General features: G+C 48.6%; 3 protein-coding genes across 5 annotated transcripts in view; all 3 read right to left on the bottom strand.

The window, feature by feature from the left end:
• Nucleotides 1-7,056, bottom strand: part of NXF1 (nuclear RNA export factor 1) — a 21,690-nt gene extending 14,634 nt beyond the window's left edge. Inside the window, exons 1-4 of one of the 2 annotated variants that reach the window (XM_081340447.1) lie at nucleotides 6,838-7,056; nucleotides 6,202-6,714; nucleotides 1,366-1,570; nucleotides 459-603 (exon numbers count right to left, since the gene is read on the bottom strand). In XM_081340447.1, the coding sequence (XP_081196573.1) occupies nucleotides 459-603; nucleotides 1,366-1,493 (273 nt within the window). In that variant the 5' untranslated portion in view covers nucleotides 1,494-1,570; nucleotides 6,202-6,714; nucleotides 6,838-7,056. Of the gene's footprint in view, nucleotides 1-458; nucleotides 604-1,365; nucleotides 1,571-3,445; nucleotides 4,476-6,201; nucleotides 6,715-6,837 lie in introns of those variants that run through there. The other variant, XM_081340446.1, reaches the window with a different exon arrangement.
• On the bottom strand, nucleotides 5,415-16,876 carry STX5 (syntaxin 5). Of its 2 annotated transcripts, none has more exons than XM_081340471.1 (11): nucleotides 16,718-16,876; nucleotides 13,435-13,675; nucleotides 12,285-12,358; nucleotides 10,992-11,047; nucleotides 10,056-10,126; nucleotides 9,807-9,923; nucleotides 9,360-9,416; nucleotides 8,571-8,652; nucleotides 8,295-8,392; nucleotides 7,763-7,884; nucleotides 5,415-7,246 (listed from the first exon to the last, which is right to left on the bottom strand). In XM_081340471.1, the coding sequence occupies exons 2-11, from the start codon at nucleotides 13,654-13,656 to the stop codon at nucleotides 7,087-7,089; spliced, it is 1,059 nt and encodes a 352-aa protein (XP_081196597.1). In that variant the 5' UTR covers nucleotides 13,657-13,675; nucleotides 16,718-16,876; the 3' UTR covers nucleotides 5,415-7,086. The 2 variants fall into 2 exon arrangements, with proteins under 2 accessions (XP_081196597.1, XP_081196598.1); XM_081340472.1 differs by lacking the exon at nucleotides 16,718-16,876 and adding an exon at nucleotides 15,732-15,751.
• The window catches only part of WDR74 (WD repeat domain 74), a 14,127-nt gene continuing 1,257 nt past the window's right edge, over nucleotides 14,415-27,284 (bottom strand). Inside the window, exons 2-13 of the mRNA XM_081340462.1 lie at nucleotides 26,821-26,930; nucleotides 26,418-26,539; nucleotides 26,125-26,188; nucleotides 24,940-25,083; nucleotides 24,723-24,824; nucleotides 23,975-24,075; nucleotides 22,958-23,013; nucleotides 21,933-22,075; nucleotides 21,011-21,067; nucleotides 20,539-20,738; nucleotides 17,627-17,969; nucleotides 14,415-15,172 (exon numbers count right to left, since the gene is read on the bottom strand). Of these exons, the coding sequence (XP_081196588.1) occupies nucleotides 17,927-17,969; nucleotides 20,539-20,738; nucleotides 21,011-21,067; nucleotides 21,933-22,075; nucleotides 22,958-23,013; nucleotides 23,975-24,075; nucleotides 24,723-24,824; nucleotides 24,940-25,083; nucleotides 26,125-26,188; nucleotides 26,418-26,539; nucleotides 26,821-26,930 (1,142 nt within the window). The 3' untranslated portion in view covers nucleotides 14,415-15,172; nucleotides 17,627-17,926. The remainder of the gene's footprint in view (nucleotides 15,173-17,626; nucleotides 17,970-20,538; nucleotides 20,739-21,010; nucleotides 21,068-21,932; nucleotides 22,076-22,957; nucleotides 23,014-23,974; nucleotides 24,076-24,722; nucleotides 24,825-24,939; nucleotides 25,084-26,124; nucleotides 26,189-26,417; nucleotides 26,540-26,820; nucleotides 26,931-27,284) is intronic.

The following is a 27,284-nucleotide window of genomic DNA, read 5'->3' on the forward strand; positions in this document are numbered from 1 at the left end:
TCACACCTTTATTATTTTTATAAAGGGAAGTGAAAACACACCTAATGCCTAAGGCTCCCCCTCTATTTCCCCCACAACAGTAAACCCTACAAGGTGAGTTGGGCTGAGAGGGAGGAAAATGGCCAAAAGTCACCCAGCAGGCTTTTGCGCCTGAGGCGGGACTGGAACCCGCTGCCTCCTGGTTTCTAGCCTTGTGCCTGAGCTAGCCAGACCCAACCGGCTTTCTTCAGTACCGACAGAAATTCATAATAAGGAAAACTGCAAGCCTGTGAGGACAATTAAGACTCAAAGAGATGAGAAGAGGGCCAGGGAAGGAAGGAAGGAAGGAAGATGTTCCTGAAAAAGCCAGAAGTGGCTCAGTCAAAACTGGAGGAATATCCTGAGCACAATGGATCTCCTCCATTGCACCACGGTCCTTCTGAACGCCCAAATGCCTGCTCTCCTGCGCTGTGGCTCACCGTAATCTTGAACCAGGTCTTCTTGCTGACTGACCCCTTGTGAGCAGGAGCACGGTCTCCAATATTCAGATTCCGCCTCACGATGGTGTTCATAAGGCTTGGGGTCCCTCGATCTGGCCGGTGAGGACGTGATCCATAAGGAGAACTAAAGAGGTCAAGAAACATTTTTTTTACTATGGAGCACAATTGAATTCGTTTGCCTGGGATGAAATTCAGATCAGTAGAAATGTCACAGACGATCGATTAGATAGATAGATAGATAGATAGATAGATAGATAGATAGATAGATAGATAGATAGATAGATAGATAGATATGGACAGATAGAGATAAATGATAGAAAGGGAGTTAGATAAAGATAAAGGTAAAGGTAAAGGTTCCCCCGCACATGCGTGCTAGTCGTTTCCAACTCTAGGGGCCGGTGCTCATCTCCGTTTCAAAGCCGAAAAGCCAGCGTTTGTCCGAGGACGTCTCCGTGGTCATGTGGCCGGCATGACTAGATGCCAAAGGCGCACGGAACGCCGTTACCTTCCCACCGTAGTGGTCCCTATTTTTCTACTTGCATTTTGACGTGCTTTCGAACTGCTAGGTTGGCAGAAGCTGGGACGAGTAACAGGCGCTCACTCTGTTACGCGGCACTCGGGATTCAACCCGCCAAACTGCCGACCTTCCGATCGACAAGCTCAGCGTCCTAACCCACTGAGCCACCGCGTCCCTTATTCCTATTATTATTATTATATAAAACTTTTATTCATAAAACATGAAACTCAGTCAACTAAACACTCAAATTGACTGGCACTAATGGTTGACACAGGTTGCTGCCAGCATCTTAGCTATCAACCAGGTATCTCCTAAAAATGTATCAACATCATCATCATCATCGACTATCCAAGAGAAGCTGTTCCTCACTAGCGTGTCCGGAGCATTTCGTGCGCATCGCTCATGAGAACGTCTCCGTCGTCGTCGTCAAGCCAGCTACGAGGGCCGGAGCCAGAACTGTTCCAGCCGCGCTGGTGGTGGCCCATTTCGCTGTACATTTTTCCTCGGAAGGGGACACGGCCCTTTCTCCTCCGCCCAAAGTTCCTGTTGCTGCCCCCCACGCGGTCGTCATGTTCTGGAAAAAAAAGGAGAGCAGATCCAAGCCTCGGGGGGCCATCTTGACACAGTTCAGTTGTGTTAAGAGGCCGCAGAGTGAGGGCAACCGTGGCAACTTTAATCGAGGTGGACTTTGACTCCCAGAATTCCCCAGCCGGCTTGTTGCTAAGGTTGAGAAACATTGGTTTGGAGAAATGAGGATTGGGTCAGTTAAGGCAGGGGTCCCCAACCCCCGGGCCATGGACTGGTACCGGGCCGTGGCATGTCAACAACCGGTCCGCACAAACAAGCAAAGCCCCATCCGCGGGATGCAGGCAGCACACAAAACCACGCACCCTCCGGTCCGTGGAAAACCCTCTATTCATGTAACCGGTCCCTGGTGTCCAAAAAGTTGGGGACCTCTGAGTTAAGGCTCCAAAATGGACGAGGGTCCACGGAATTACAAATACAGCTACTCCGCAACTTACAAGTTTGCTTAGCGACTGTTCAAAGTTACAACGGCACTGACAAAAGCAACTTATGACCATTTTTGACAGTTTAAGGCAGGGGTGTCAAACTCAATTTCATTGAGGGCCACATCAGCATTGTGGTTGCCCTCGGGGGGCCGGGTGGGTATGGCCAGGGTGGGCGCAGCCTACTGGGTGGGCGCAGCTGGAGTGCGTATGGCCTAATGGGTGGGCATGGCCAGCTCTACATCATTGGCATCAAGGGTGCCTATGGGAGCCTGGGCAGGAGTGGGACAGATCTGGGGGTCTCTGGCAGAAGGAGGGTCTCTGGGCCAGGGCCAAGGCAGCGGGGACCGTTCCCTCACTGTTTCCAGGATGGCTTCGGGGGCCACATGAAACCACTTCGCGGGCCGGATCTGGCCCCTGGGCCTTGTGTTTGACATGTCTGGTTTAAGGCCACTGCAGCGTCTCCCCCCCTCCCCCATGGTCAAGTGATGAAGATTCAGACACGTGACTCCCCTTCTGTGACCTTCCGACAAGCCAAGTCAACAGGCGAAGCCAGATTTGCTTAACAACGGTGTTGCTAACTTAAAGACGAAGTCTCTTTTTCCCCCAGGGCTGTTGTAACTTCAAGCGCTCGCTAAAAAAAACGGTTGTAAGTCGAGGACGGTCTGCACACAGCACCCTTTCGGTGCCCGCAAATCTGTTCCATCCAACCCTGTTTCAATTGTAATAAGTCTATCTCTATCTATATTTATATATATTTATATTTATTAGATTTTTATACCGCCCTTCTCCCGAAGGACTCAGGGCGGTGTACAGGGCAATAAATATTAAATACAAAGTACAAAAGTTAAAAAACAATTAAATAATTATGCCCAATATATACAATAGTTAAAACCATATTAAAACCCAACCCCCAAACCCATCAGACCAGGCCGGCTACCTCTGTATCTCTCTCTATAAATCTGTATCTATATCTCTATATCTCTAAATATCTATATTATTATTATTATTGTGTACTATTATTATTGTGTATTATTATTATTGTGTATTATTATTATTATTGTATTATTATTATTATACACGCACACACACACACACACACACAGATATACACATACATATATATATAAATATGGACTCACACACACAGTTTCCCCTTAGGAAGCCCCGAAACTCGGGGGCTTCCCGTTTTTTTTCCTTCCCCCATCACAGCAACCCCGCAAGGTAGGCCGGGCAGAGAAAGAGAACCCACCACGTGGCGCTTCTGGGGGGCTCGAGCCCCTCCCCCATTATAACCCTCCTTGGTTTCCCAGGCAACGACCCCTCCCGCTTCCCGGAGCTGCCCCTCCTTCCCAAGGGTCTGCCACGCACAACGACCCTGTGAGGTAGGCCGGGCTGGCCGGGGGACGCTTCTGGCAAGCCCTCCCCGCCCCCCCACTGACCGCTGTATCCGCCTTTCCCGCCGTCGGCCATGAAGGGAGCCCCGCTGGCGGGCACCTCGGAGAACGACTGCCTGCCACACGAGCTCCCGAGCGGAAAGGCCGGCGAGGCGCTCAGAGGAGAGTCCCGGGTCCGCCGCCGCCGCTCGCCTTTCTCCTCCGCCCTCTCGCAAGAAGGAGGCGTCGCTCGATGCGCATGTGCGGCAGGCAACGCGCAGGCGCGGTGAGGGATTTCCGGAGAGGGGAGGGGAAATCGGTCGAGAAGCAGGCCGCGCAGGCGCGTCTCGCTCTCCTGCGTTCTAGCCGCTTTGGGAACCATAGACTCTTCCGACTTGGCCTTTTATGACTTGTGGACTTCAACTCCCAGAATTCCTCAGACAGGAACGCTTGTAACACGAAGACTGTAATGAAAGATTTCTCAGGCTGTTGATGGTTTCTTGCTATTTTTTTTTCTTGCTTTTCAGGGAAAAAAGGGGGTGGTTCTCTCTTTTATTGCAAGCACAATACTTTTATACACACTGCAGTTCATGCAATTGGTAAAACTACTCCACGCTGAACTTTTTTTTTTTTTCAATTTTTCCAAAATTCTGTTTCCCCCCCCTGGAAAAAAACAGGGGAGGGGAAAAGGTGTTGTTGTTTTTTTCCTCGTGGCTTTAAAATTCCCAGAAATTTCATATCTCTAGTCACACCTGATTTTATGACCTGTTTTGCCACGATCGTTGTGCGGATCACTTAACGGCTGCAAATATATATAGTAAAGGTAAAGGTTCCCCTGCACGTGCATGCTAGTGCTAGTCGTTTCCGACTCTCTGCTCATCTCCGTTTCAAAGCCGAAGAGCCAGCGCTTGTCCGAGGACGTCTCCGTGGTCATGTGGCCGGCATGACTAGATGCCAAAGGCGCACAGAGCGCTGTTACCTTCCCACCGGAGTGGTCCCTATCCTCAGGCTGGTGGCTTCAGCTTCCTTCTTCTTCCACCAGCCTGAGGATGACGGATGGGATTCCGTCGAAACGTTGCGCCTACACCTTCAATTCTACGCAGGAAAAAACCCGAATGACCAAAGATCCACATACAAACACCCGCGAAAACCTCAGAAAACACACACACACACACACACACACATATACACACACACACACACACATAAACTTAAAACATATATATATATATATTAAAGCTGTGACTTTGGCTGTGGCTATCACTGCACCCTTAAAGAAGGGACCGCACGGCACACACACAACCCTGTTTTAACACATCCTAAATAGTCTTCTGGATTTGCAGGCCCAAACAAAGCTGCATGAATCCCACAGGCTGGATTCACGCAGCATCCCTGGGTAGGTGGAACGCGTCTGCGGAACGGAGGAAGCTTCTTGGAGGAGAAGCGAAACATCTTCAAACAAAAACAAGGAAGTCTTGGAAAAAAAAACACTTTTGGGACAACCGTGGGCTGGATGGGGGAGATTCTCCATAGAGGGGGAAAAAAAAAAGTGGGAGGTCAACGGTTAGAGGCATCTAATCAAGGCTGGCATACAAGACGCAGAAGGGGTGGGATGTTGGTTTAAAGTAGGCTTTTTCGTTTAATAGTTTTCAGCGCACAAGGAAGAGCTGGGACCGCTTTGCTGCTAGAGTTTGGGTTAAAAACAGCTCGTTCCCACCTGCCACCCAGCTGCAGCGGACAGATTCGCCCACCCTCCCTCCCTCCCTCCCTCCCGCCCACCCACCCCCTCGGTACCGGCCCAGCCTCTGGGAAGGAGCGTGTTTGTGCAGAACGGAAGGAGATGCCAAGGGTGGGACATTTGAGGGCCAAGGTTGCAAAGTGGGTGGAGGGGAAAGAGAACCCCAGCTCCCTACTTAAGGGGGGGGGGGAAAGAGGGAAAGGAAGTGATGGGTCAGCCACCATAACTAGGCCAAGAGGGAGATGACACAGCTCCAGCGTAGGCTTTGGTGTTTTTTTTTCCTTTTTTAAGAAAGAAAAAAGAAAAAAGGGGGGAGGGAAAGGAAGGGGAAGGAGATTTAAAGAACGCGTTTTATTCTCCTCTAGTAGTGTTAAAAAACAAGTTTTGAGAAAGCAAGGAAACGCTTTCTCCGCTCCGCTCCTTTCTCCGGAGGGGAAGGAGAACGGTGGAATCGGAAAGGAAGCGGAGAGCGGGTCACGCAGAAAAGGCCCCCCCTCGCCTAAGGCCGCTGAACTAAGCGCCCCGGACCTTCTCGGGATCAGCCATCCCGGCCGGAAGCTACAGGCCTGAGTAAGAATTAATCATTGGAGGCGGGCAGGCTCTTTGCTCCTGCACCAGGGGGGGCAAATCTGCTTGGGGATTGGGGGAGGGGGAGAAAGAGGAGGAGAGGGGGAAAGGAGGAAAGGAAAAGGGGAGAGGAGAGGAGGAAGGAGGAGACAGAAAGGGAGGAGGAAAGGAGGAAGAGAAGAAGAGGGGAGGGAGAGGAGGAAAGGAGGAAGGGAGAAGGAGAAAGGGAGGAGACAGAAGGGGAGGAGGAAGAGGAGGAGAAAAGGAGGGGGAAAGGAGGAAAAGAAAAAGAGGGGAGGAGGAAGGAGAAAAGGAGGAAGAGAAGAAGAAGGGAGAGGAGGAAAGGAGGAAGGGAAAAGGGGAAGGGAAAAGGAGAAAGGGAGGACAGAAGGGGAGGAGGAAGAAGAGGAGGAAAGGAAGGGGAAAGGAGGAAGGGGAGGGGAGGGAGAGGAGGAAAGGAGGAAGAGAAAGAGGAAAGGAGGGGGAAAGGAGGAAAAGAGGAAAGGAGTCCACTGACCAAAGAACTGAGGCTCCTTCCCAACAATCTGCGAGCCATCCCAGTTTAGCTTAGAGAAGACACATGCGGTCAGCGAGGCCCGATCGTGCTACAAAACCAGCTTTCCGGAGGACGTTTCGCAAGGAGGGAAAGAGCAGCCAGGTTCCCACGCTGGACAAAGGGGCCTGGTTCTACTCCCGTCGGAGAAACGTCTCCGCAAAAAGAGAAGGGGGGAAAAAAGAAAGAAAGGGAAGAGAAAAAAAATGTGTTAAATACGTTAAAAAGAGGGAGAGAATCCAGCCTCCTGGGGTGTGTGGCCAGCTGGTCCTGATCCTGGAAACCCAGCTCTCCTCGCCGGGAATCAAGGAGGAAGGCGCGGACGCTGGATTCCATTCTGAGATACTCATATTTGTTTAAAAATAAGGGAAAAAAAATAAAGAGGCTTCTTGTTAGCACATCAGGGGTTGGGAAAATGTACACAAAAAAGAGGGAAGATGCTGGTCCCACTATCCCAATGTCGCTCAAGCTGGGCAGCTTGAAGACGGGTGGACTTCAACTCCCAGAATTCCCCAGCCAGCATGGCTGGCTGGGGAATTCTGGGAGTTGAAGTCCACCCCTCTTCAAGCTGCCCAGCTTGAGAAACACAGCAGTACGCACACACTCCCTAGGCCGAGTCCCAGCGGACGAGGAGGGCTCTCCGCCAAGGCCCTTCACAGCATCGTCCCAACAGGGGGTAGCCTCGTTGTCGGCCGAGGAAGGCAGGGGTCTTCGGCACGGGGTTCGAGGCGAGGAAGGCCCTGCCCCTCCGTAGCCGGCTGGCTTGGCCAAACGTGGAAGTGTCCAGTGTCCATCGCGGCTCAGGAAGGACGGCGAGGAAGCGGGCGGGAGGTCGAGCTCCCTCCTCCGTCAGGCCAAGAAGACCACGAAGATGATGAAGAAGACGATGAGAATGAGGAAGATTTTCACCATCAGCCACCGGTTGGAGGAGACTGACTGGAAGTACTTCAGGATTTCCATGTGGGCCCCTTCCACGTTCAGCTCGGTGTCCTCTACGTTGGCATCGATTCTAAAGGAAGGGCAGAATGGCAGCCTGTCAAGGTATTGCTTGAACAGCTAACCGGCTTATGTAACGTTACGACGTAAAATGTAATGTAAAATTATGGCAATTGACCCAGCAGGGTCTGTGTCTCTTGAAGAGCCTTTGTATAAAGAGAAGGCTCTGCTGAGGTGTTCCCTCTCTTCCGTTTCCTGCTGCAATCGTGGTTGCTAAGCGTGACGGTTAAGTGGATTTTGTCCCATTTTTACAACGGTTGTTAAGTGATTCACTGCAGTGGTTAAGTTAGTAACCTGGTTGTTAAATGAATCAGGTTTCCCGCTTGACCTCGCTTGTCAGAAGATTGCAAAAGGGCATCCCAGGATACTGCAAACCGTCATAAATACGAGTCAGTCAAAATCCCCTTTTTCAGTGCCGTTAACGTTGAATGGTCACTGAATGAACTGTCGTAAGTTGAGGACCACCTGCTAAGCAAACCATGGCTTAGAAGCACGTGACAACCCACAGCCCCTCCCTCGGGCCTCTGACCTCTGGATCGTCTCTTCCTGTTCTTTAACCATGTGTGCCAGTTGCTGAAATATGGAGCCCAGCTCTACGATGGTCGATTCGATGTTTTGCATAGTGTCCGCCCGGCTCTGGATGTACGAATCCTGCAAAGAAGAAAATGTAAAGTCCCTGCCTTTTTAAAACAGGGATGAGCTCTCTCGGCCTTTTCCCGAATCGTTGTTCTGAAACCTTAGCATAGTCTGCAAAGCTTAAATATGGTCTCCTTTAAAGCCGGCAATAATATTTACAAAGTTAGGTAGGTAGGTAGGTAGGTAGATAGATAGATAGACAGACAGACAGATAGATAGATAGATAGATAGATAGATAGATGGATGATAGGTATATGATAGATAGAGAGATGGATGGGATATAGATATAGATAGATAGATAGATAGATAGATAGATAGATAGATAGATAGATAGACAGACATGATAGAAAGGGAGAGAGATAGATAAAAAGACAGACAGACAAACATTCCACTTCCTCCTTTGCACCTCCCCCTCTCAAAGGCACCTGCTCATTGATTAGCTGCAACTGCTGGCTCGTCCGATTGTCCATGTCAATGGCCACATCTCCCGAGTACCGACGCTCGTCCTGAAGCACGCTGGAACCTGCAGCGGAAGGAGGCGGCGTCAGAAGCGGCACCTCCGGAAACCCCCCCCCTCTTTCCAGGGCCAGTCAAAGCTTTTGCCCACCTCCTTCACGGCCCCAATTTGATCCCAGGGGCAGCAGCCGATTTCTGCCCGAGGACTGAGTGTTTCGTGTGTGTGTGTGTGTGTGTGAACTCACCTAGGTTGTTTGCAGAAAGAGGCATGGTGGCCACCGGGGGACGGGAGAATTGTTCTCGCCGACTTTTCTGCTGCTTAAGATTCTGGGGGGAGGAAGGGGGGCGAGGCAGGGCCAAGGGATTAGGGGGGGGCAGGCAGACAAAATGGAGGTGAGCACATCTTAATCTACAAAGGACGCCTCCTGTTATGGCAGTGGGGCAGGGCTGGTCAAAAGGCACGTTTTTATGTCCCCACCTCACCCCCCAGGCCTGTGGCTTAATATCCTGATTGTCCCAGAACCTCTAGTTCCATGGCTATCATTGCCCCTTTCTCTATATTCTATTTCACTATATAGCTACATACCTATATAAACACAGCTGCTCTGTCTCACACTACATATAAATTATCGATTAATATATCATCTTCTGCTGACCTTCCTTCCTCCTTCCGTCCCTTCTCTTTCCTTCCTCCTTCTATGTCTATTTCCTTCCTTCCTTCCCTGCCTCCCTCCCCTTCCTATTTCTCCTTCCTTGCTTTCCTTCCTTCCTCCCTCCCATTTCTCTCCTTCTTTCCTCCCATTTCTATCTCCTTCCTTCCTTCTTTCTTGCCTCCCTCCCCTTCCTATTTCTCCTTCCTGCCTTCCTTCCACCTCCATCTCCTGCCTGCCTTTCTCCCTTTCCTATCTCTTCCCTTCCCTCTCTTTCCCCCTCTCCCTTCCCGACAGCTGAAGGAAGCGAAAAGGGCCCCCGCGCTGTCCCACAGCATTTTTCCCAGGGGAAAGCATGAACGCCGCAGCGGATCAGGAACTCACCTCCGTCCGCACCTCCAAAACGGACTTGAAATCGTTGGACATGGAAGCCAGCTTCGACTAGAACGAGGAGGAGGAGGAGGAGGAGGAAGAAGGAGGGAGTTAGGACAAAAACCAGAGTTGGGTTGTCACGCTCCGTGGGTCAAGAGGAAACTTCCCACGGTTGTTTTCCTCTTACTGCTGCTGCCCTTCCCCGAGCGGAACGTACTACCGGGATGAACACTTTTACAGGAAGCCTGTTTTAGATGCTCCATTATCCGTAAACCTCGGCGCCAGGGGGAAAAAAAAAAGCAAACCACAATTTCAACCCTGCAAGAAGCGCCCCATTTTGCAGCCTTTTCCTCCCCCCACCAAACCCCAAATCTCCCCCCTGCCGCTCCCTCCCCAAATTGAGAAAAACCTATAAAAGGGCCTTGCTTCCTTTTCCTGCATGCAGCCTTGAAGCCTTACCTGCAGAGACACCACCACGGTGTTGGAGTGTGTTTGCACGTGTCTGCCCGACAGGCTGCCTTTGGCTTTGACAAACTCCTGGAGTTGTGCGATCTGTTTGTTGAGGCTGTTGATATCCTGCGAGGAAGGAAGGAAGGAAGGGACTGGGCTGAGGGAATGAGGGAGGAGGGCCGGACGAGAGCGGCCGTTTGTCGTCCTTTCCCCCCCCCTCCCGCCCCCCGGCGTGCTCCGTCCTTCTGCCTTCCTTACCTGCTTGATGATGTAAGTCAGCTCCTCTATCTCCACGGCCTTGTCGTCGAAAAGCGATTTCCGTTTGGCCACTAAACATGCAAAGAGTCAGAAACAGGGTTATTATTTTGTTCTTTTACCTGCCCTCCCGGTATCCCCTAGCAAACACACCGAGCCCCTCTGCCCTCTCCCTTACATCTCCCTTTCCTTCCTTCCTCCTTCCTTCCTTCCCTTTCTCCTCCTCCCTCCCTTTCCCTCTTCCCCTCCCTCCCTCCCTTCCCTCTTCCTCTTCTTCCTCTCCAGAAACCCCTCTCCCTTCTTAGCCCCGGTGATGTGACCTAGTAGGGTCATGAAATGTCTGCCAGAAAACCACCAAGCTCAGAGAGCACCAAGGATCCCGCAGTCCTCCTCTCCCAATCCTTTCCACAAACCCCCACGCCCTTCCGTCACTGATGGCATCACCTAGTGGGGTCATGAAACGTCTGCAAGAACACAACCAAGCTCAGAGAACACCCCCACACTCTTCTTCCTCTTCCTCCCCATAAACCCCTCTTTTTCTAGCCCTGGGAATGTTACCTATCAGGGTCACGAAACGTCTGCAAGAAAACCACCAAGCTCAGAGTGCACCAAGCACCCCACAGTCCTCCTCCTCCTCCACCCATTCTCCTCCTACACACCACGAACTTCACTCCCTTCTAGCCTGACGACATTCCCTAGCTGGGTAATGAAACGTCTGCAAAAAAAAAACAAAAACCCCAACCAAGCTCAGAAGAGTACTGAGGACCAAAACCCCGAGCTGCAAATGTTCTGTTCCTAGACAGCTGCCCGCTTTCTCATCCCTTTTCCCGCTTTCCGTTAATTTTAGCGGACGTCTCTCTCTCTCTCTCTCACACACACCTCCCAATTACGAGGAGTCGCAGAGTTTTCTAGGCAGCACAAAAATCCCAAGATACTCACAAATCGTTAGCTTTTCCAGCTTGGCAAAGGTGTTGCTGAGATCCTTCCCGATGCGCCTGAGAACAACGAAGAGACGGGGGGGGGGGGACGTCAAAAAAACGACAACCACCGAATCGACAAGACAATATTCACCGCCCTGAGTCCTCCGGGAGAAGGGCGGTATACAAATAAAATTAATAATAATAATTAATAATAATAATATTGCTTTCCTGTGCTGAATCAGCTTCGACAATCACTCCCGAAGCGCAGGGGGTCCTTAATTTACAAGGGTAATTGAGGCCAGTATTACGGCTGTTAAGTTGTCGCAGTCATGAAGTCGAGGAATTACACGAGCAGACCCGATTTTATGGCTTTTTTTTTCCTGGTAGCGACAGTTAAGCAAATGTAGTCGTCAAGGAAAATTCTTTTCCACAATTGGAGGGTGGGGTTTTTTTTTTGTGGTTTTTTTTTTGCCAGAAAAATCCCGGTAACTGGCAAAAACAAACAACTAAATAAAAATCCACAGTGTCACCAAGTTGGGATGCTGCAACCGGCCAAGATTTTGCCAGAAACAGGAATGAAATCCTGGTAACCAGCATGCATAAATAAAGTGAAGGAATAAATGAAAAAAATAAAATAAAATCCACAATGCCATCTGACTGGGATGCTGCAATCGGCTAAGTGCCCAAAAAGCGAAATTGTGAACCTAGCCAACGTAAATCTGAAAAAAAGGTTAAAAATAAATAAATAAAATAAATAAATAAGTAGATAGGAGGACACTGTAACTTCAAATGCTCGGGAAAGTTACGAGTCGTTCATTAAGGTCTCCCCGTACGTTTGATCATAACTCACACTTAATACCGGTAGTTCCCGTCCGTACCGCCACAACGGAGCCCCAAATTTCCGTTGTTAAATGAGACATTTGTTAAGTCAGCTTTGCCCCCCCCCCAATTTACAACCCTTCCTTCTTACAGTTGCTGAACGAAGCACTGAAGTTAACTTAGTAACCTGGTTCTGAAGTGCATCCCATTAACTCTGCTTGTCGGAAGGCAGCAAAAGGGGATCGCGTGAGCCCGAGACGCTGCGACCGTCGTAAATGTGAACCGGTGGCTAAGTGTCTGAATTTGGATCACATGACCCTGGGGAGGGGCGGGGAATGCTGCAACGGTCGTAAGTGTGAAAAACAGCCATAAGTCCCTTTTTTCCCCAGCGTCGTTGCAACTTCGAACGGTCTATGGCTGCAAGGCGTTCACCGGCGGCTCCACCCTGCCCACCTTGACTTAACAGTCACCCTGACTGGCCCAGCGTGCTTACTTGGCCATGAGAGTAAATTCACTTCTTTGCCGGATGGCTCCACTCTGCGCCGGCTTGTTCACGTGAAGCCCGTTCTGGAAACAGAAAAGCAGAGAGAGAAAATTGCTGTTTTATCCCCTCGGAAACCAAAGTCAACCTATCCTCCCTTTTTTCCGAGGGTGGCGAAAAGGCTAATGTAGGGCGCGCATTTTCCTGCGCTGGGCAGGATCCCAACAACCACTTCCTGTCTTTCAAGGTCTCAACCGCCGCGGGAGGAACCCAGCGGTTTCTTCCTGCCAGCCAGCCAATTTCACAGAGGATCATCCGAAGGGCAAAGCTGAAAGTTTGGGCACCGGGGGACGGGGGAACAAAAAACCCAAAAGCAATCTGTAAAGTCAGTTACTGGAAAATGGGAAGCTCCATTGCTTCTGACTTCTTCTGCGTAAGACTGTGGGGATTGAGGGGAAGAGCCGGATACCCACTTCCTGGGCAGGTTGCAGAACAAGTCCTTGGAAAGAAACTAGGGTAGAATATCTCAGTTTCCTTGCAGGCAATCCTGATTTCACAGCGTGAAAGTTTTGTTGGGAGGGGGGCAAAAGGGCGAAGAGGCCTTGAAGATGCTCAGGGCCAGGCCATCAGCCTTGGGAGGGTGAATTTCTGCAGGCAAAGCTTAGCCAGGTTTCAGTCTGTTTTGCGTGGGGGCAGAGAGGGGTTACGAACCATGTTTGGGGGTGGGGGGGGCAATAGCTCTTAGGCTTATATACCGCTACACAGGGCTTCACAGCTCTCTCTTTAGCGGTTTACAGAGTCATCCTCTGACCCCCAAAACGTGGGTCCTTGTTTTTTACCGACCTCGGGAAGAGGGAAGGCTGAGGTCAACTCTGGGCCGGTCAGGATCGAACTCCTGACAGTCAGCAGAGTTAGCCTGCAAGACTGCATTCTAGCTATCGGGAAGGAAGGAAGGAAGGAAGGAAGGAAGGAAGGAAGGAAGGAAGGAAGGAAGGAAGGAAGGAAGGAAGGAAGGAAGGAAGGAAGGAAGGAAGTCAATCAGTCAACCCCAAGCTTTCTTAAAGGTGCTGCATCCTACGACAGCAATCTCGCCCTGGGCTTTGAGGTTCAAAGAGATCAAAGGTGCGTCAAGCGTTGTGGTCTTCCTCCCCCGGGCACTCACTTCTCTGCTTTGCAAGGACTTGCAGGCCGAGCGGAACTCCAGGGTGCGGTCCTGACACGACATGGCGTCCCAGTGAGGTTGAGGAGGGCTGACGGGGGCACCCGTGGCAGCAGAAGCCGCAGCGGGAGGGGCACCAAGCGGAGAGAAAGCTTGTGTCTGGGACGGCCCCAGGTAAACGCCTTGTTCAGTGTTTCGGGAGCCGTGACGTTTCCTCGTATTCATGGAGGCTCATAACCTGTGGCTGTAAGGAGGAGGAGGAAGGGGTACAGAATGAGAGAAGATACGTAATTTTGAATCTATATTAGCAGGAAGGCTATTGAGTGATTAACATATTGTTCATGATAATTAACTGTACCTATTATTGTTTGTTAAACACATGAACTCAGACATTATGCTGTTTGCTAAATAAGAGAAGATAACCTTTATGGTCATTTTTTTCTTTACTGTGGGCACAATGGCACACCTCAAAAATGAAATTTAGTGGCCCGTTCTCAAAGTGGAACACGTACATGACACACACCTTACCAGACTATATACGTATATGTATAGACCCACACCCCTATACATAAAATATTAAATACTGTCCATCTTAAATATATAACGGGAGAAGGAAACTTGAGAGTTCACAAGGTTAATGCTGCGTGGAATGGAAAATATGGGAAATGTTATTTGGAAAAACCCCAACCCCCCCAACCCTAACCCAAATCCCAACCCTAACCCCAACCCCACCTTATTCCTAACCCTATAAAAACTCATAGTCTAAATTAAAAAAAAGAATTAGAGAACAGGAGAGTTGGAAGGGACCTTGGAGGTCGTCTAGTCCAACCCCCTGCTCAGGCAGGAAACCCTATCCCATTTCAGACAAATACTTGTCCAATCTCTTCTTAAAACCTCAGTGAAGAGCACCCAGAAAATCTGGAAGCAACTGATTGTTCTGTCAAGAAATTCCCCCTTAGTTCCAGGTTGGTAAATACGTGCCGGTTGGAAGTGTCCGGATTTTGATCCTGTGACCGCAGGGACGTGCAACGTAGGACGAGGACCAGTTGTTAAAGTCAGTTGCTTTTCACTTATCAATACAGATTAGGTGTGAAGGATTCCCATGATATACGGTGACCACTTTAATATACGTATAAGGTAAAGGTAAAGGTTTCTCCTGAACGTGCATGCTAGTCGTTTCCGACTCTAGGGGCCGGTGCTCATCTCCGTTTCAAAGCCGAAGAGCCAGCGCTTGTCCGAGGACGTCTCCGTGGTCACGTGGTCGGCATGACTGGACGCCAAAGGCGCACGGAACGCTGTTACCTTTCCCACTGTAGTGGTCCCTATTTTTCTACTTGCATTTTTACGTGCTTTCAAACTGCTAGGTTGGCAGAAGCTGGGACGAGTAACAGGCGCTCGCTCTGCTACGCGGCACTCGGGATTCGACCCGCCAAACTGCGACCGTCTGATCGACAAGCTCACTGAGCCACCGCGTCCCTTCAATATACGTATACCTATTTGTAAATATTTCTCCTGCATGACTTTGTTCCTCTTTTTTTGTTTTAGTTGTTTAGTTATTAGTTTTAGGGTTTTTTTTATTCTCTCTTTCTTTCGGCAGGATCTTTTTGTTTCTAATGTTGCACGTTGCTATATTTTCAAATAGAACTAAATTGCTTTTGTTTTCCATTGCTAAAAGCAAAAGCAAAAGAAAAGAAGAAGGGAACCTTTTAAATTCGTGCACGTGAAAGCTTGGAACACGGAGCTGAAACAAAACGAAAAATGAAAGACACGACAAGCGTGGAGGGTCTTTTCGAAATAACAACCCAGACTGAAAACCAACAGGAAACCAACAATAAGCCACAACAACTCTGAACTTCCTAACCAAGTGAAACTTCTCTTAAGTCACAGCTGAAACGACCTAAGTCAGCTATTCTAATATTCAGGGGAAACTTGTTTCTCGGACAAATCCGAGTTCTTTTTTCCCCCCTGCCTTACTTATCAAGCGTCATAAAATGAATCTGATCCGAGTTTCCCTAATCTGTGGCCACGCAGGCTGGGGATGATGGGAATCGTAATGCAAGCACGTCTAATCAGGCGGGAGAGAGCTGGATCAGAATATCCTCGCCGTCGCCCCGAAAAGACGCCAACGCAGATATGGCGGAACTGCAGTCAGTGTTTATTTATCTTTCTTTCTTTGAATATCTGCCCCAGCCTTTGCCGTTGCTCTCCCGTATTTGCAGCTTGAACTTTTTGCTTAAGTTATGAGATTTCAATTCCTCCTTTCAGGAGCATAAAGAGGCACACACAGCACCCTCTCCTACCATTTTTCCTGGGAAGTAGGCTGGAAGCGACATACCAGGGGTCTTCAAACTTAGGGGTAATTCAATTGCCTCAGGGACATCTACTCCTCTCATCCCACCAGGCTGGGGAGGATGGGAGATGTAGTTTAAGGGGATTGGAGGGCATCTACTCCCCTTCATCCCACCAGGCTGGGGAGGATGGGAGGTATAATTCAAGTGGCTCAGGGACATCTACTCCTCTCATCCCACCAGGCTGGGGAGGATGGGAGATGTAGTTTAAGGGGATTGGGGGCCATCTACTCCCCCTCACCCCACCAGGCTGGGGAGGATGGGATGTGTAATTCAATTGGCTCAGGGACATCTACTCTCCTCACCCTACCAGGCTGGGGAGGATGGGAGACGCAGTTTAAGGGGATTGGGGGGCATCTACTCCCCTCACCCACCAGGCCGAGGAGGATGGGAGGTGTAGTTTAAGGGGATTGGGGCCATCTACTCCCCCTCACCCCACCAGGCTGGGGAGGATGGGAGGTGTAATTCAATTGGCTCAGGGACATCTACTCTCCTTACCCACCAGGCCGAGGAGGATGGGAGACGTAGTTTACGGGGGTTGGGGGGCATTACTCACCCAGCAGGCTGGGGAGGATGGGAGGTGTAGTTCAAGTGGCTCAGGGACATCTACTCTCCTTACCCACCAGGCCGAGGAGGATGGGAGACGTAGTTTACGGGGGTTGGGGGGCATTACTCACCCAGCAGGCTGGGGAGGATGGGAGGTGTAGTTCAAGTGGCTCAGGGACATCAGCCCAGGGAAAACGGGCAGGAGCAGGCGGCCAAGGGGGACCCCACAGGAGGGGGGCACCCTGCAGGCGGAGGCGCCGGGAAGGGGGAGCCCTTTCGAGGGGACACCAACAGGAAAAGGGGAGGGGAGGCGGGAGGGGAGACTCGAAGGGAGGGGGGACCTTTACGAGGGGACACCCCGAGGGGACACCCCTTCCCCGCCCGGCACTCACCTGTCGCGAGGACCCGGGGCGGCTCTCGGCGTCGCTGGGCGGCTCGGCTGCGAACACCGGCCTCCGCACCGACCAGCCAAACAAGGCGAAAAGAGGGCGGGCCGCGACGTCACTGCCACGTACCCCCTCAGCGGGTGGCGTCAGGCGCACGACGCCACGCACGGCGTCCCCCGGCCACGCCCCCCATTCCAGCGCGGCTTCCTGTCGCTCGGCGGACTCCTGACGTGGAGGGGAAGGAAAGGGAGGGAGGATTGTTGCTAGGCGACCTTAGAGGCGCCGATGGAAAGGCAGGGGAGGGATTACGCTCCGCCGTGGTTGCTAGGCAACTAAAGCAAACAGGGCCTAGTGCCTTTTTCTCAACCTTACTTTAGCGTAGGCGGGGGGGGGGGCGGGGAAAGAGATCTTTAAACTTGGCCCTTTTATGACTTCTGGACTTCAACTCCCAGAATTCCTCAGCCAGGCCACTCTGGCTCAGGAATTCTGGGAGTTGAAGTCCGTATGCTGGAAATAACCACGGTCCTGAGACCTTGATATCAAGATAGGCAAAATTGCAAAAAGGGGATTTTCAGCCAATCAAAAGTTCATTTTTCTTCTTTCCCACATCTACACAAGGTTGGCTGGGGACGATGGGAGTTGCAATCCAATGCATGCAGACACCTTCTAGGATTGTGGATGTCCACTCCCAGAATTCTCATCCGTGACCATGCTGGCTGGGGAATTCTGGGAGTTGAGGTCCACCCATCTCCGTGCAAGCTGGCTGGGGAATTCTGGGAGTTGAAGTCCAGCCCTCTTAAAGTTCCTGTGCTTGAAAAACACTGAATGAAACCATCCTTTCAGACCTGACAAATCCATTTTCTGAGCATTTCCTTTGCAACACGCGCACAACCTAGAATTTCATAGGAAACATACGTGATAATGAATGTTTATTTCCCATAGCTGTACAACTTCTGGTGCGTTGGGACCGAGTTGCCGTAACACTAGCTATCTCATCTGTCCAGCGGTCGCACCACTACCTCGGTACTGAAGTTACTGATCTGGGAGGCTTGAGCAAGTCTTCCACTGGGTCCAGCTGCTTCTCCTTCCAGGCGCTTGTGACAGGATTCGTGGGTGCCGTTAAAGAAGGACCAACGTCTCCAAATCACGGTGACTTTGGCACTTTCTGATCTTGAGATTAAGCCTGGCTTCTCCACCTCCGCCCTTTTATTCTGCTCATTCGATTTTTTCTGTATGCTGATTTTTTTCTTCTTTTTTCCTGGCAAGACGAGAGAAGAACAGGAAGATCGAATCCCAATTTAGGAAGAGATCAATGGATTGAACAGACTTTGCTTCGCTGGCAGCTGAACCAGAAATCAGGATTGAAAAAACTGGGTTAAGTTTTTAGTTTGGTAAATTGCGCATTTTGCACAGATTAAACGTTGAAAAAGGGGGTCTAGTCCATAACAGTGGAAATCAAGCAGACAATTGCAAGACCTATTGCGGTTTGTAGGCACTGGGCTACAAAAGGCATCAGACAAGAAAATTGAGGTTACACACATAAAAGGGGTTGTGACATTTATTTAGCATATGGCATATCGTACGTGGACTAGCAATATACACAATATATACAAAAAGGTACACTCCTAACCTCCTCTGAATTAATTCTTTAATTTTACGAATCCTATTATTTTAATAAATGCTTCATAACATTTTTTTAATAAACTTTAATCATTTCTTTTTACATTTTAATAAATTCTTTCATCTCTTGGTGCTCTTGTCAAAGACAAGGCCAAGAAACAATTCATGGAAGCCAATGAAGGAGAGTAACAACCTGGAATTAAGGAGAAACTTGCTAACAGCAAGGACCATTAACCAGTGGAACCGCTTGCCACCAGAGGTTACGGGTGCGACAACAGTGGGGGGCTTTTAACAAGAGACTGGGCAGCCACCTATCTGGAATGGTACAGGGTCTGCTGCTGGAGCAGAGGGTTGGACTAGAAGACCTCTAAGGTCCCTTGCAGCTCTATTCTAACTGAAATGCCCAAGCTTCAAGAGGAAAATTTCCCAGCTCACTCTTCCCCTTTTGGACACTCATTTCAAATGTGCTAGAAGACCCAGGTTGGGGGAACACATTCCCACGACCCATTTGAAGAAAGGCAGGCACAGAAATGCCGTCGCATCCCTGACAGTGACGGATCTTGGGGGAAGGGGGGTGGGCGCAACTTCCAGCCAGCTGTGCAAGCCCCGCCCTCTCCCCGAGAGCCCCGCCCCTCCCCGAACGTTCCGTCGGGAAGCCCCGCCCACCCACGTGGAGCGGAATCCCCCGCGGGGATTCCCTACGGCTAGTGGGGGAAGCCCTCCACCGCACAGACAGCCGCTCAACTTTTTTCCTCCTCCACCGCCGAAGTCGAGGCTCTGCGACGCTGACCCGTGTCTCCTCTCACGTCAGAAGGCCGTTCCTTGGATTCCACGCAGCCCATCGCCCGCCGCGGCGTCTGGATGGGGGGCCGCGCCCCCATCCCCAGCAAGGGACTCGGCGCCGCTGGCGCCGCCTCCAACGCCCTGGGGGCTTTGTGCGGTCACAGCGCAGCGCTCCCCCCCCCCCCCGCAACGCACCTTGATCCATCCGTGCACACTAGATCGCGGGGATCGCCCCCTCCAAACGCGACGCCCGGCAGATCCCCGTCTTCCCGCAATAATTAAACGAACTTTCATTTGCAACAAACGGCGGGCGGGGGGGGGGGGGGAAGAGCTAAAAAAAAATCAGGCTCAATTTTGGAAAAAAAACCCCAAACCTTCCCATTTCCTGGGTGGGTGAGTAGAAGGTCGTGTGAAGGAGCAGGTGGAAGGCGAGTTTGGAAAGAGGGGTGATTTTAATGTTAATGTTTTATCCTGTTCGAGGTTTTATAGCGGGTGATGGTGGTGGTCTTCAAACGTGGCCCTTTTATGACTTGTGGACTTCAACTGCCAGAATTCCTCAACCAGCGGATTTCCTTATTCCATTCCATTCTGTAATTCTATTCTATTCTATTCTATTCTATTCTGTATTCCTATTCTATTATTCTATTCTATTCTATTATTTTATTCTATTATTCTATTCTATTCTATTCTATTCTATTCTATTCTATTCTATTCTATTCTATTATTCTATTCTATTCTATTATTCTATTCTATTCTATTCTATTCTATTCTATTCTATTCCATATTTTCTTTTCTATTCTATTCTATTCTATTCTATTCTATTCTATTATTCTATTCTATTCTATTCTATTCCATATTTTCTATTCTATTCTATTCTATTCTATTCTATTCTTCTATTCTATTCTTCTATTCCCATTCCAAACATCCTCTCTGAATGTGACTGGATGGTGGGGCGGTAATGGGGGGGAGGGGGTGGACTAGAGAAGAGAACGCTAACTAGGGGATTTTTGTGTTCAAACTCATAGTTCTGGCTTTGCTTACTGTAAAACCACTTGGCTTTAGTAAGAGTAACCTTGTTCCACTACAATAGAGTCGAGAGTGTTTTTCTTGCCTAAGGGACCACGTTTCAGCCAGGCCTGGCAGTCCCTTAAGGCAGCGGCCCCCAACTTTTTGGGCACCAGGGACCGGTTCTGTGGAGAGAGATTCCTTTCCCCGTGGACCGGAGGGGTTGCAGTTTTGCACGCTGCCTACATCTCACAAGATGGGGGCTTCGCTTGCTTGTGCGGACCGGTTGCTGGCATGCCACGGAACGGGGTCCGATCCATGGCCCGGGTGTGTGTGTGTTGGGGACCCCTGCCTTAAGGAACCCGCAAGATGAGAGTTTGCCAGCTCTGTATGAAAGAGGTAGAGGCTGTATCTCTCACCGCGAACATAATTTAGCCTTTTTCGTTTTCTTCTGCTTTTTCACGGCCGTGTCCTTGGAGGGTTTGGGACCCTCCGTCCTGGCGCCAAGACCTTCATCGACTTTCCGCTTGGAAGCCACCACTTCCATGGAGTTCCATAATTCGTCTTCTTCTTCTTTCACCTCGTCCAGGAGGTTAACGGATGGCTCAAGGTCCTCGCTCTGCAAGACAGAGAAAAACGGGCTGTCAATCTCCCGTAAAACTCACTGGTTGATTGTGGGTGGATAATGCAGCTCGATCTATCTATCTATCTATCTATCTATCTATCTATCTATCTATCTATCTATCTATCTATCTATCTATCTGCTGTATCTATCTATCTCTGCTCAAAGTTACACTGAACTCCTCCAAAGCCACTTACAGACCATTTTCAAACTTATGACAGCCGCACACCCACACACAGAAAACACACACCCTGGTTATGACTACTTACCTCCCATTTTTCCCGGGTGGTCAGCAAGAGGCAGTTCAGCCGGGATTTTAGATAAACCTGCAATCGATATAGACTCAGTAAAGACATTTTTTTTAAAAAAGAAAATCACGAAAACCTTCGTGGAGCATGCCGCTCCACAGTTGGCCCATATGGGGGAAAGGGTGATTGACACCCGAGGAAGGGCGGGGGAAACCAAAACAGAATAATTTTTAATCGGCTGCTCCTGCTGTGGGATTTTGCATTTCAATTCTCCCGAGTGTAGATCTGAGATTTGGTTTTCCGCGAGACAAAATCAGCCTGGCTGACTTTAAGACTAGCAAAGAATGAAGGTTCCCCAGAGTTTTGAAAATTTCCCAAGAGGCGTTTTTTTTTTATCGGTCCACATAGGACTTTCAAATAAAGGTGAACATTTCGTGTTCAACATTGCTACTCGGCGGGCCGCTACTCCTTGACTTACGACCGCAATAAGAGCCCAAAGCTTATGTTGCTAAGTGAAACGCTGGCCCCATTTTACAACTTTCCTCGCCGCTTTTGTTAAGTGAACCACCACAGTTGTTAAGTTGGTCACACGGCTGTTAAGTGGGTCTTGTCGGAAAATCGCAAAAAGGGGACGCTGGAATTGTCCTGATGCGGCTGCCAACGTCCAAAATTGTGATCACATGACTAGGGGAATGCTGCAGCCGTTGTGTGAAAAACAGCTGCTTTCTTTCCGTCCTGTTGTAGCTTCAAACCGTCACGAAACGGAACTGTCGTAAGTCGAGGACTGCATCTTGGACAACCCGCGTCCAGCTTTCCTGGCAATCCAGACTCAACCTGGTTAAAGTCGAGCAACCTCCAGCTCACACAGCCTTTCCTTCAGTGTGTTCCCCAAAGCTCCAGATTGTGTACCCAAATCCCCAATTCTCAGGACGGGGCCTTCTACCTTATGTTCTAAACGCTGGCTGTGGAGATTGTGCAACCGAAGGAAACGGTCCAATCCACACGAGGCGACCACCGGCAGCGTAGGGTGACACCGGAGGGCGCGGACGCTCCCAGCGAAACCCTTGAGGCACTTCAGCAAACGCCCTGTGGCAGAGAGTTCCCCTGGGGTTAAGTTGCCAGAATGACCTCTTCCACCAAAATAATAATAATAATAATAATAATAATAATAATAATAATAATAATAATAATAATAATAATAATAACAACAACAACAACAACAACAACAACAACAACAACAACAGTAGTAGTACTAATAGTAATAATAAAGTTGGAGGGGACCTTGGAGGTCATCTAGTCCAACCCCTTGCTCAGGCAGGAAACCCTAGACCATTTCAGACAAATGGTTGTACAATCTCTTCTTAAAACCTCCAGCGATGGGCAGCCACAAATTCTAGAAGCAATTTATTATTCTCAGGAAATTTCTCCTTAGTTCTAGGTTGCTTCTCTCCTTGATTAGTTTCCATCCGTTGCTTCTTGTCCTGCCTTCGGGCGCTTTGGAGAATAGCTTGACTCCCTCTTCTTTGGGGCAGCCCCTGAGATATTGGAAGACTGCTATGCTGTCCCCCCTCATCCTTCTCTTCATTAAACTAGACATCCCCAATTCCAGCCGCCGTTCCTTGTAGGTTTTAGCCTCCAGTCCCCTGATCATGGTGGTGCCTACCTCACAGCAGGGACTCTGAGCAACACACAAAGGATTAGAATCGAAAGTATAATATACAAAATAAACAACCCAGGCACTACACCAAAATAAGAATAGCATAACCCACATCCGGGCCTAAAACCACTCTAATCTCAAAGTGAAACAGTATAGTTGTCATGTCATCCATTTGTTCTTAAATCAATCTCGTTAAAGAAAACTCCGTGGGAATCGGGAATAGAAAAACAGAGTCTGCTTTCTACTAAGGCCTAGTATGTATTTCAAATTCTCTTTTGAAGTAAATACTTTTCCTTCTTTTCCAGTTGTACCTTGCCGTAGATCTATAAGTGCGACGTCTCCATGGGAACTGCCAACAACAACAGCACTGGGGGAAAAAAAATTATAGAGTTTATATGTTTAAAATCTTGCTTTGCAATAGAAAATCACCAAGGAGGCAAATGGTTCCTTCCATACTAAAAATCAGAGTGGCTAGATCTTGTATACTGTATGCTTTTTATTAAAAAAATAATACAGTATTTGATTCCTTCTTTGGAAGACAAGCTAATTAAACTGTAGAGGCACCTTTCAACATCCAGAACAACTTCTTGCGTTGGATACAGAATTTAATTCTAACTGGAAACCATGCTTGGATTTTAATAATATAAGCTCTTGTACCTCATCTGTGACTTGAGTGTTTTCTTTCCCCCCTAGAATCCTATTGCTACTTGAGAAATAATTTCTATATTTTAATCATTTATTGTTCATCGTTCTGTTATCGATTTATATTGTGCGCATCAAATATATTCAGCTTGAAATCCCACAGGGATAACTCTCCGCCTCTTATCTTTTGCATTGTGTTTTTTAGAAAAATCTTTTTTTTCCCTCTTTTACTGGCAGATTCTTCATTCATATTGTCTTATTGTTTTTTTATAAAAAGGTAAAGGTAAAGGTTCCCCCGCACACGCGTGCTAGTCGTTTCCGACTCTAGGGGCCGGTGCTCATCTCCGTTTCAAAGCCGAAGAGCCAGCGCTTGTCCAAGGACGTCTCCGTGGTCATGTGGCCGGCATGACTAGACGCCAAAGGTGCACGGAACGCTGTTAACTTTCCACCGTAGCGGTCCCTATTTTTCTACTTGCATTTTTATGTGCTTTCGAACTGCTAGGTTGGCAGAAGCTGGGACGAGTAACAGGCGCTCACTCTGTTACGTGGCACTCGGGATTCGACCCGCCAAACTGCCGACCATCTGATCGACAAGCTGAGTCCTAATTCCACGAGAAACAGGTGCCCCTATTCGTAGCGCTGAACTTCTCCAAAAGCCCCATTTCAGGTAGAGAAGGGAGACTCACTTGGCATCGGAGGTGAGCGAGAGGGATGTAAGTGGGTACTCGCCAAAGGTCACCTCCAAAACGGGACGGCGCTGGGGGCAGCTGGGATCGTAAAGACGGACCTGGAGGCAGAAGATCAAGAGAATCGGGCACAAAAAAGACAGGATGAAATAATGAAAATGCATGAAATACCTTTGAGGTACAATAGCTAGAAAAGGGTTGCTCCGCCTTACTGAAGGGGGGGTGGGGGTGTTCCTCTCCATTTTCCCAATTTCTTTCTTCCTTCCTCCCATCTTTTTTCCTTCCTTTTATTTCTCCTTCCTTTCCATCCCTTCTTTCCTTTTCTTCCCATCCATTCTTTCCTCCTCCTTCCTCCCTTCTTTTCATTCCATCCATTCCTTCCTTCCTTCTTCTCATCCATCCCTTCCTTCCTTTCCCTTCCTTCCCAATTCCTTCCCCCTTCCCTTTTCCTTCCTTCGTTCCTTTCTTTCCATCCATTCCTTCCTTCCTTCCTTCCTCTTCTAATCCCTCCCTCCCTCCCTTCTTTCCTTCCTTCCTTCTCATCCATTCCTTCCTTCTCTTCTTTTCCTTAGGACTACTAGCCTCTCATTCCCATATTTTGGAAGAAAACTTAGTTCTCAATCTATTTCAAGAGCAATCCTAGTTGGGAGTTATCTAGTGTAGTTATTGCTAGACCAAACCCAACCGACCAGCTATAAACTGCTTTGGGTAGTAGCTGAAGAGCTCGTGTATCTTTCCCAGCGACTACCTGATGATGTCCAGTGCAAGTTACAATCTTCTCTGATCCAGGCAAGAATTCCATGTCCTGGTCCCAGATAGGCACCCTCAGGTCAAGCCAATCATGGCGCACCTGTGGCAGGCAGAAAGAAATCGTGCAACGAAGAAACCTTGGGTCCGAAATTGCAAACCCAAGGCAACAAACCTGTTTACCAACAGAAACCCAGGCATGCCAATAAACTACTCACATTTTTGGCTCGGAAAATGGGTTCCTGAGGCTGGTGCAAGTCCCATATTTTCAGACAATTTTCTTTCCCCCCCGTGGCAATACGGTAGGGCTGCTCGGCGCTTTGCCTCATGCGGCACACACCGGGCCCCACCTGAATCTCCACCTGCCAGAAAGGAGAATTTGGTGAGTGATGAGTTTCCTTTCTTTTTTAATTGATTTTATTCTACTGGCAATACTTAAAAAATCATTAGAATTATCCTTTCGGCTGAAATAAAGAGGAAGTGATTGCTAAACAAATGGCTGTAAGTCAAGGGTATTGGACCATTATTTGTTTGGATACATTGAACTTTTTTAATGATTCTTTTTTAAAATTAATTTTACTATGTGTTCCTATTCATCGTTAGATCACGCTCAGCGCATTTTAAAATATGTATGTATGTAACTAGCCTACAATTGGATATTTTACTGTTTCTGGTCATATGGCTGTAATAAAATGAGTTGATTTGCACTAATACAAAGGAATGAAAGAAAGAAAGAAAAAACATAGAAAAAGGACACCATGAATAGATTTGTATGTTATTACTGAAAGAAAAAGAATCGTTTTTAGTCAAAACTGAAAGAGTTTACTCAAGTTTGGAAAGTACTGGTCTATGGTGAGGAAAAAAAGGAATTAAAAATACAAGGAGCTTGATAGTTGTTTTTCTGACTAGCAAGTCAATATTTATACCTTACGCTTTTTAATAGACAGCCAGTTTGGTCTCTTGGTTAAGGCACCAGGCTAGAAATCAGGAAACAGCGAGTTCAAATCCTACCTTAGCCATGAAAGCTGGATGAATGACTTTCGGCCACTTCCCCTCTCTCAGCCCAACCCACCTCGCAGGGTTGTTATAGGGAAGTAGGAGGAGGGAGATTTAGTTATGTTATTGATAAAAATATCAAAGGTGGGATGATCTAAATGAAATTCGGAAGGGTGCTTACACACGCTTTCCGATTTTCTAACCATGATCGGGAAAGATTGAGTTAAACAGTTAAGTTTATGCAGAGTCAATTTCTTGACCAACACAAAACTACAAATATATATCGCCTCTGTAATCACCCCATACGAATGTCATCCATGGAGGGAAAAAAACCTTAAGAGAAAAGCAATCTTAACTTTCCATCTTTAACAGCACAGGCCTCACGATGAATACAAGGCAACACTTACATTCTCCGAGGAAGAATCCCGCCAGATTTTCATCAAGCCAGACTCCACACAGGTGATGAGGGAACTGCAAGAAGGAAGGGGGGGGGGGGAAAGGAAGAGAAGGGCTGCATTTAAAATTGGGGACAGAGATCACAAAAACAGCAGTTGCCACATTAACTGTGTGGGCAAGTCTTCAATCTGTAATTGTGCGATGCCTACTTAAGTTTCATTTCCATCTCTTTCCCAGCTCACGTAGGAATAGGAAAAACTCTGCCATTTTTGCCAAGACGAGGGAAAAATCGATTCACTCTTACCCATCCAAGATAGCTAAGCCACAAAAAGCTCCTTCGCCTCCCTGGCACTCTCGGGATTCAATAAACTTGCCCTTTTCGGTACTGAATAATCTAACAGACCCATCGAGGCTTCCCACAAAGATCTGTGTGGAAAAAGAAAGCAACAGGATTCATGAGGTCACTTAGGGATCTTCAGGGTTAACATTTCTCAGATGGCTCAGGTAAGGTCACAGGTCCAACCCTATCCCTGACACTTTGAATGAAAACGAACTCTATAAGAGGGAGGTGGTGTACAGGTACTCCTCGCTTTATAAACATTCATTTAGTGACCCGTTCAAAATGACAACAGTACTTAAAAAAGGGACTTAGGACCGTTTTTCAGTCAAGCCAGTCAAGCCCAAGTAGAAGAGGAAGACCACGGCACCTCTGATTCGTACGAATCTCCCCAACACATAGCAGTGACGGCTTCTTGTCGACTAAGAGTTGCCTCCCCCATCCTATAGTTTGTAGCCTGTTTCTTCTGCAGGTTGACCCCTAAAAGTGGGAAAAGGTACATCACTCGACAGGAAAAAGAGTAAGGAAAAGAATCATTATAACACCCTATCCCCCACCCTTCCCCTTAACCTTCCAGCAAGAGACAATTTTGTCAATAAAGGAGAATATTGGTAGATTCAGGGTTGAAATGAGGGGTCTTTGGTGCTCTCTGAGTTGGGCGGTTTTCTTGCAGGCGTTTCAATGTTCCAACTAGGTAACATCATCAGTGCAAGAGGGAGGTGGGGGTTGGGGGGAGGAGGAGTTCCTTGGTACTCTCTGAACTTGGTGGTTTTCTTACAGAGGTTTCATGACCCAAACTAAGTATCAGTGCTTGATTGACAAACAGTAAAACAA

The sequence above is a fragment of the Vipera berus genome (assembly GCF_964194415.1).
Source record: "Vipera berus genome assembly, chromosome: 16".
NCBI lineage: Eukaryota > Metazoa > Chordata > Lepidosauria > Squamata > Viperidae > Vipera > Vipera berus.

Bases quoted from the DNA above. Each gene is read 5' to 3' on its own strand.
- STX5 (XM_081340471.1), bottom strand. From the start codon at position 13,656: ATGAATACGAGGAAACGTCACGGCTCCCGAAACACTGAACAAGGCGTT. The intron at 8,393-8,570 runs GTGAGTTCACAC...CTTCCGCTGCAG, and splicing joins TCTTTCTGCAAACAACCTAG to GTTCCAGCGTGCTTCAGGAC. The intron at 7,247-7,762 runs GTCAGAGGCCCG...CCCTTCCTTTAG, and splicing joins CAGGAAGAGACGATCCAGAG to AATCGATGCCAACGTAGAGG.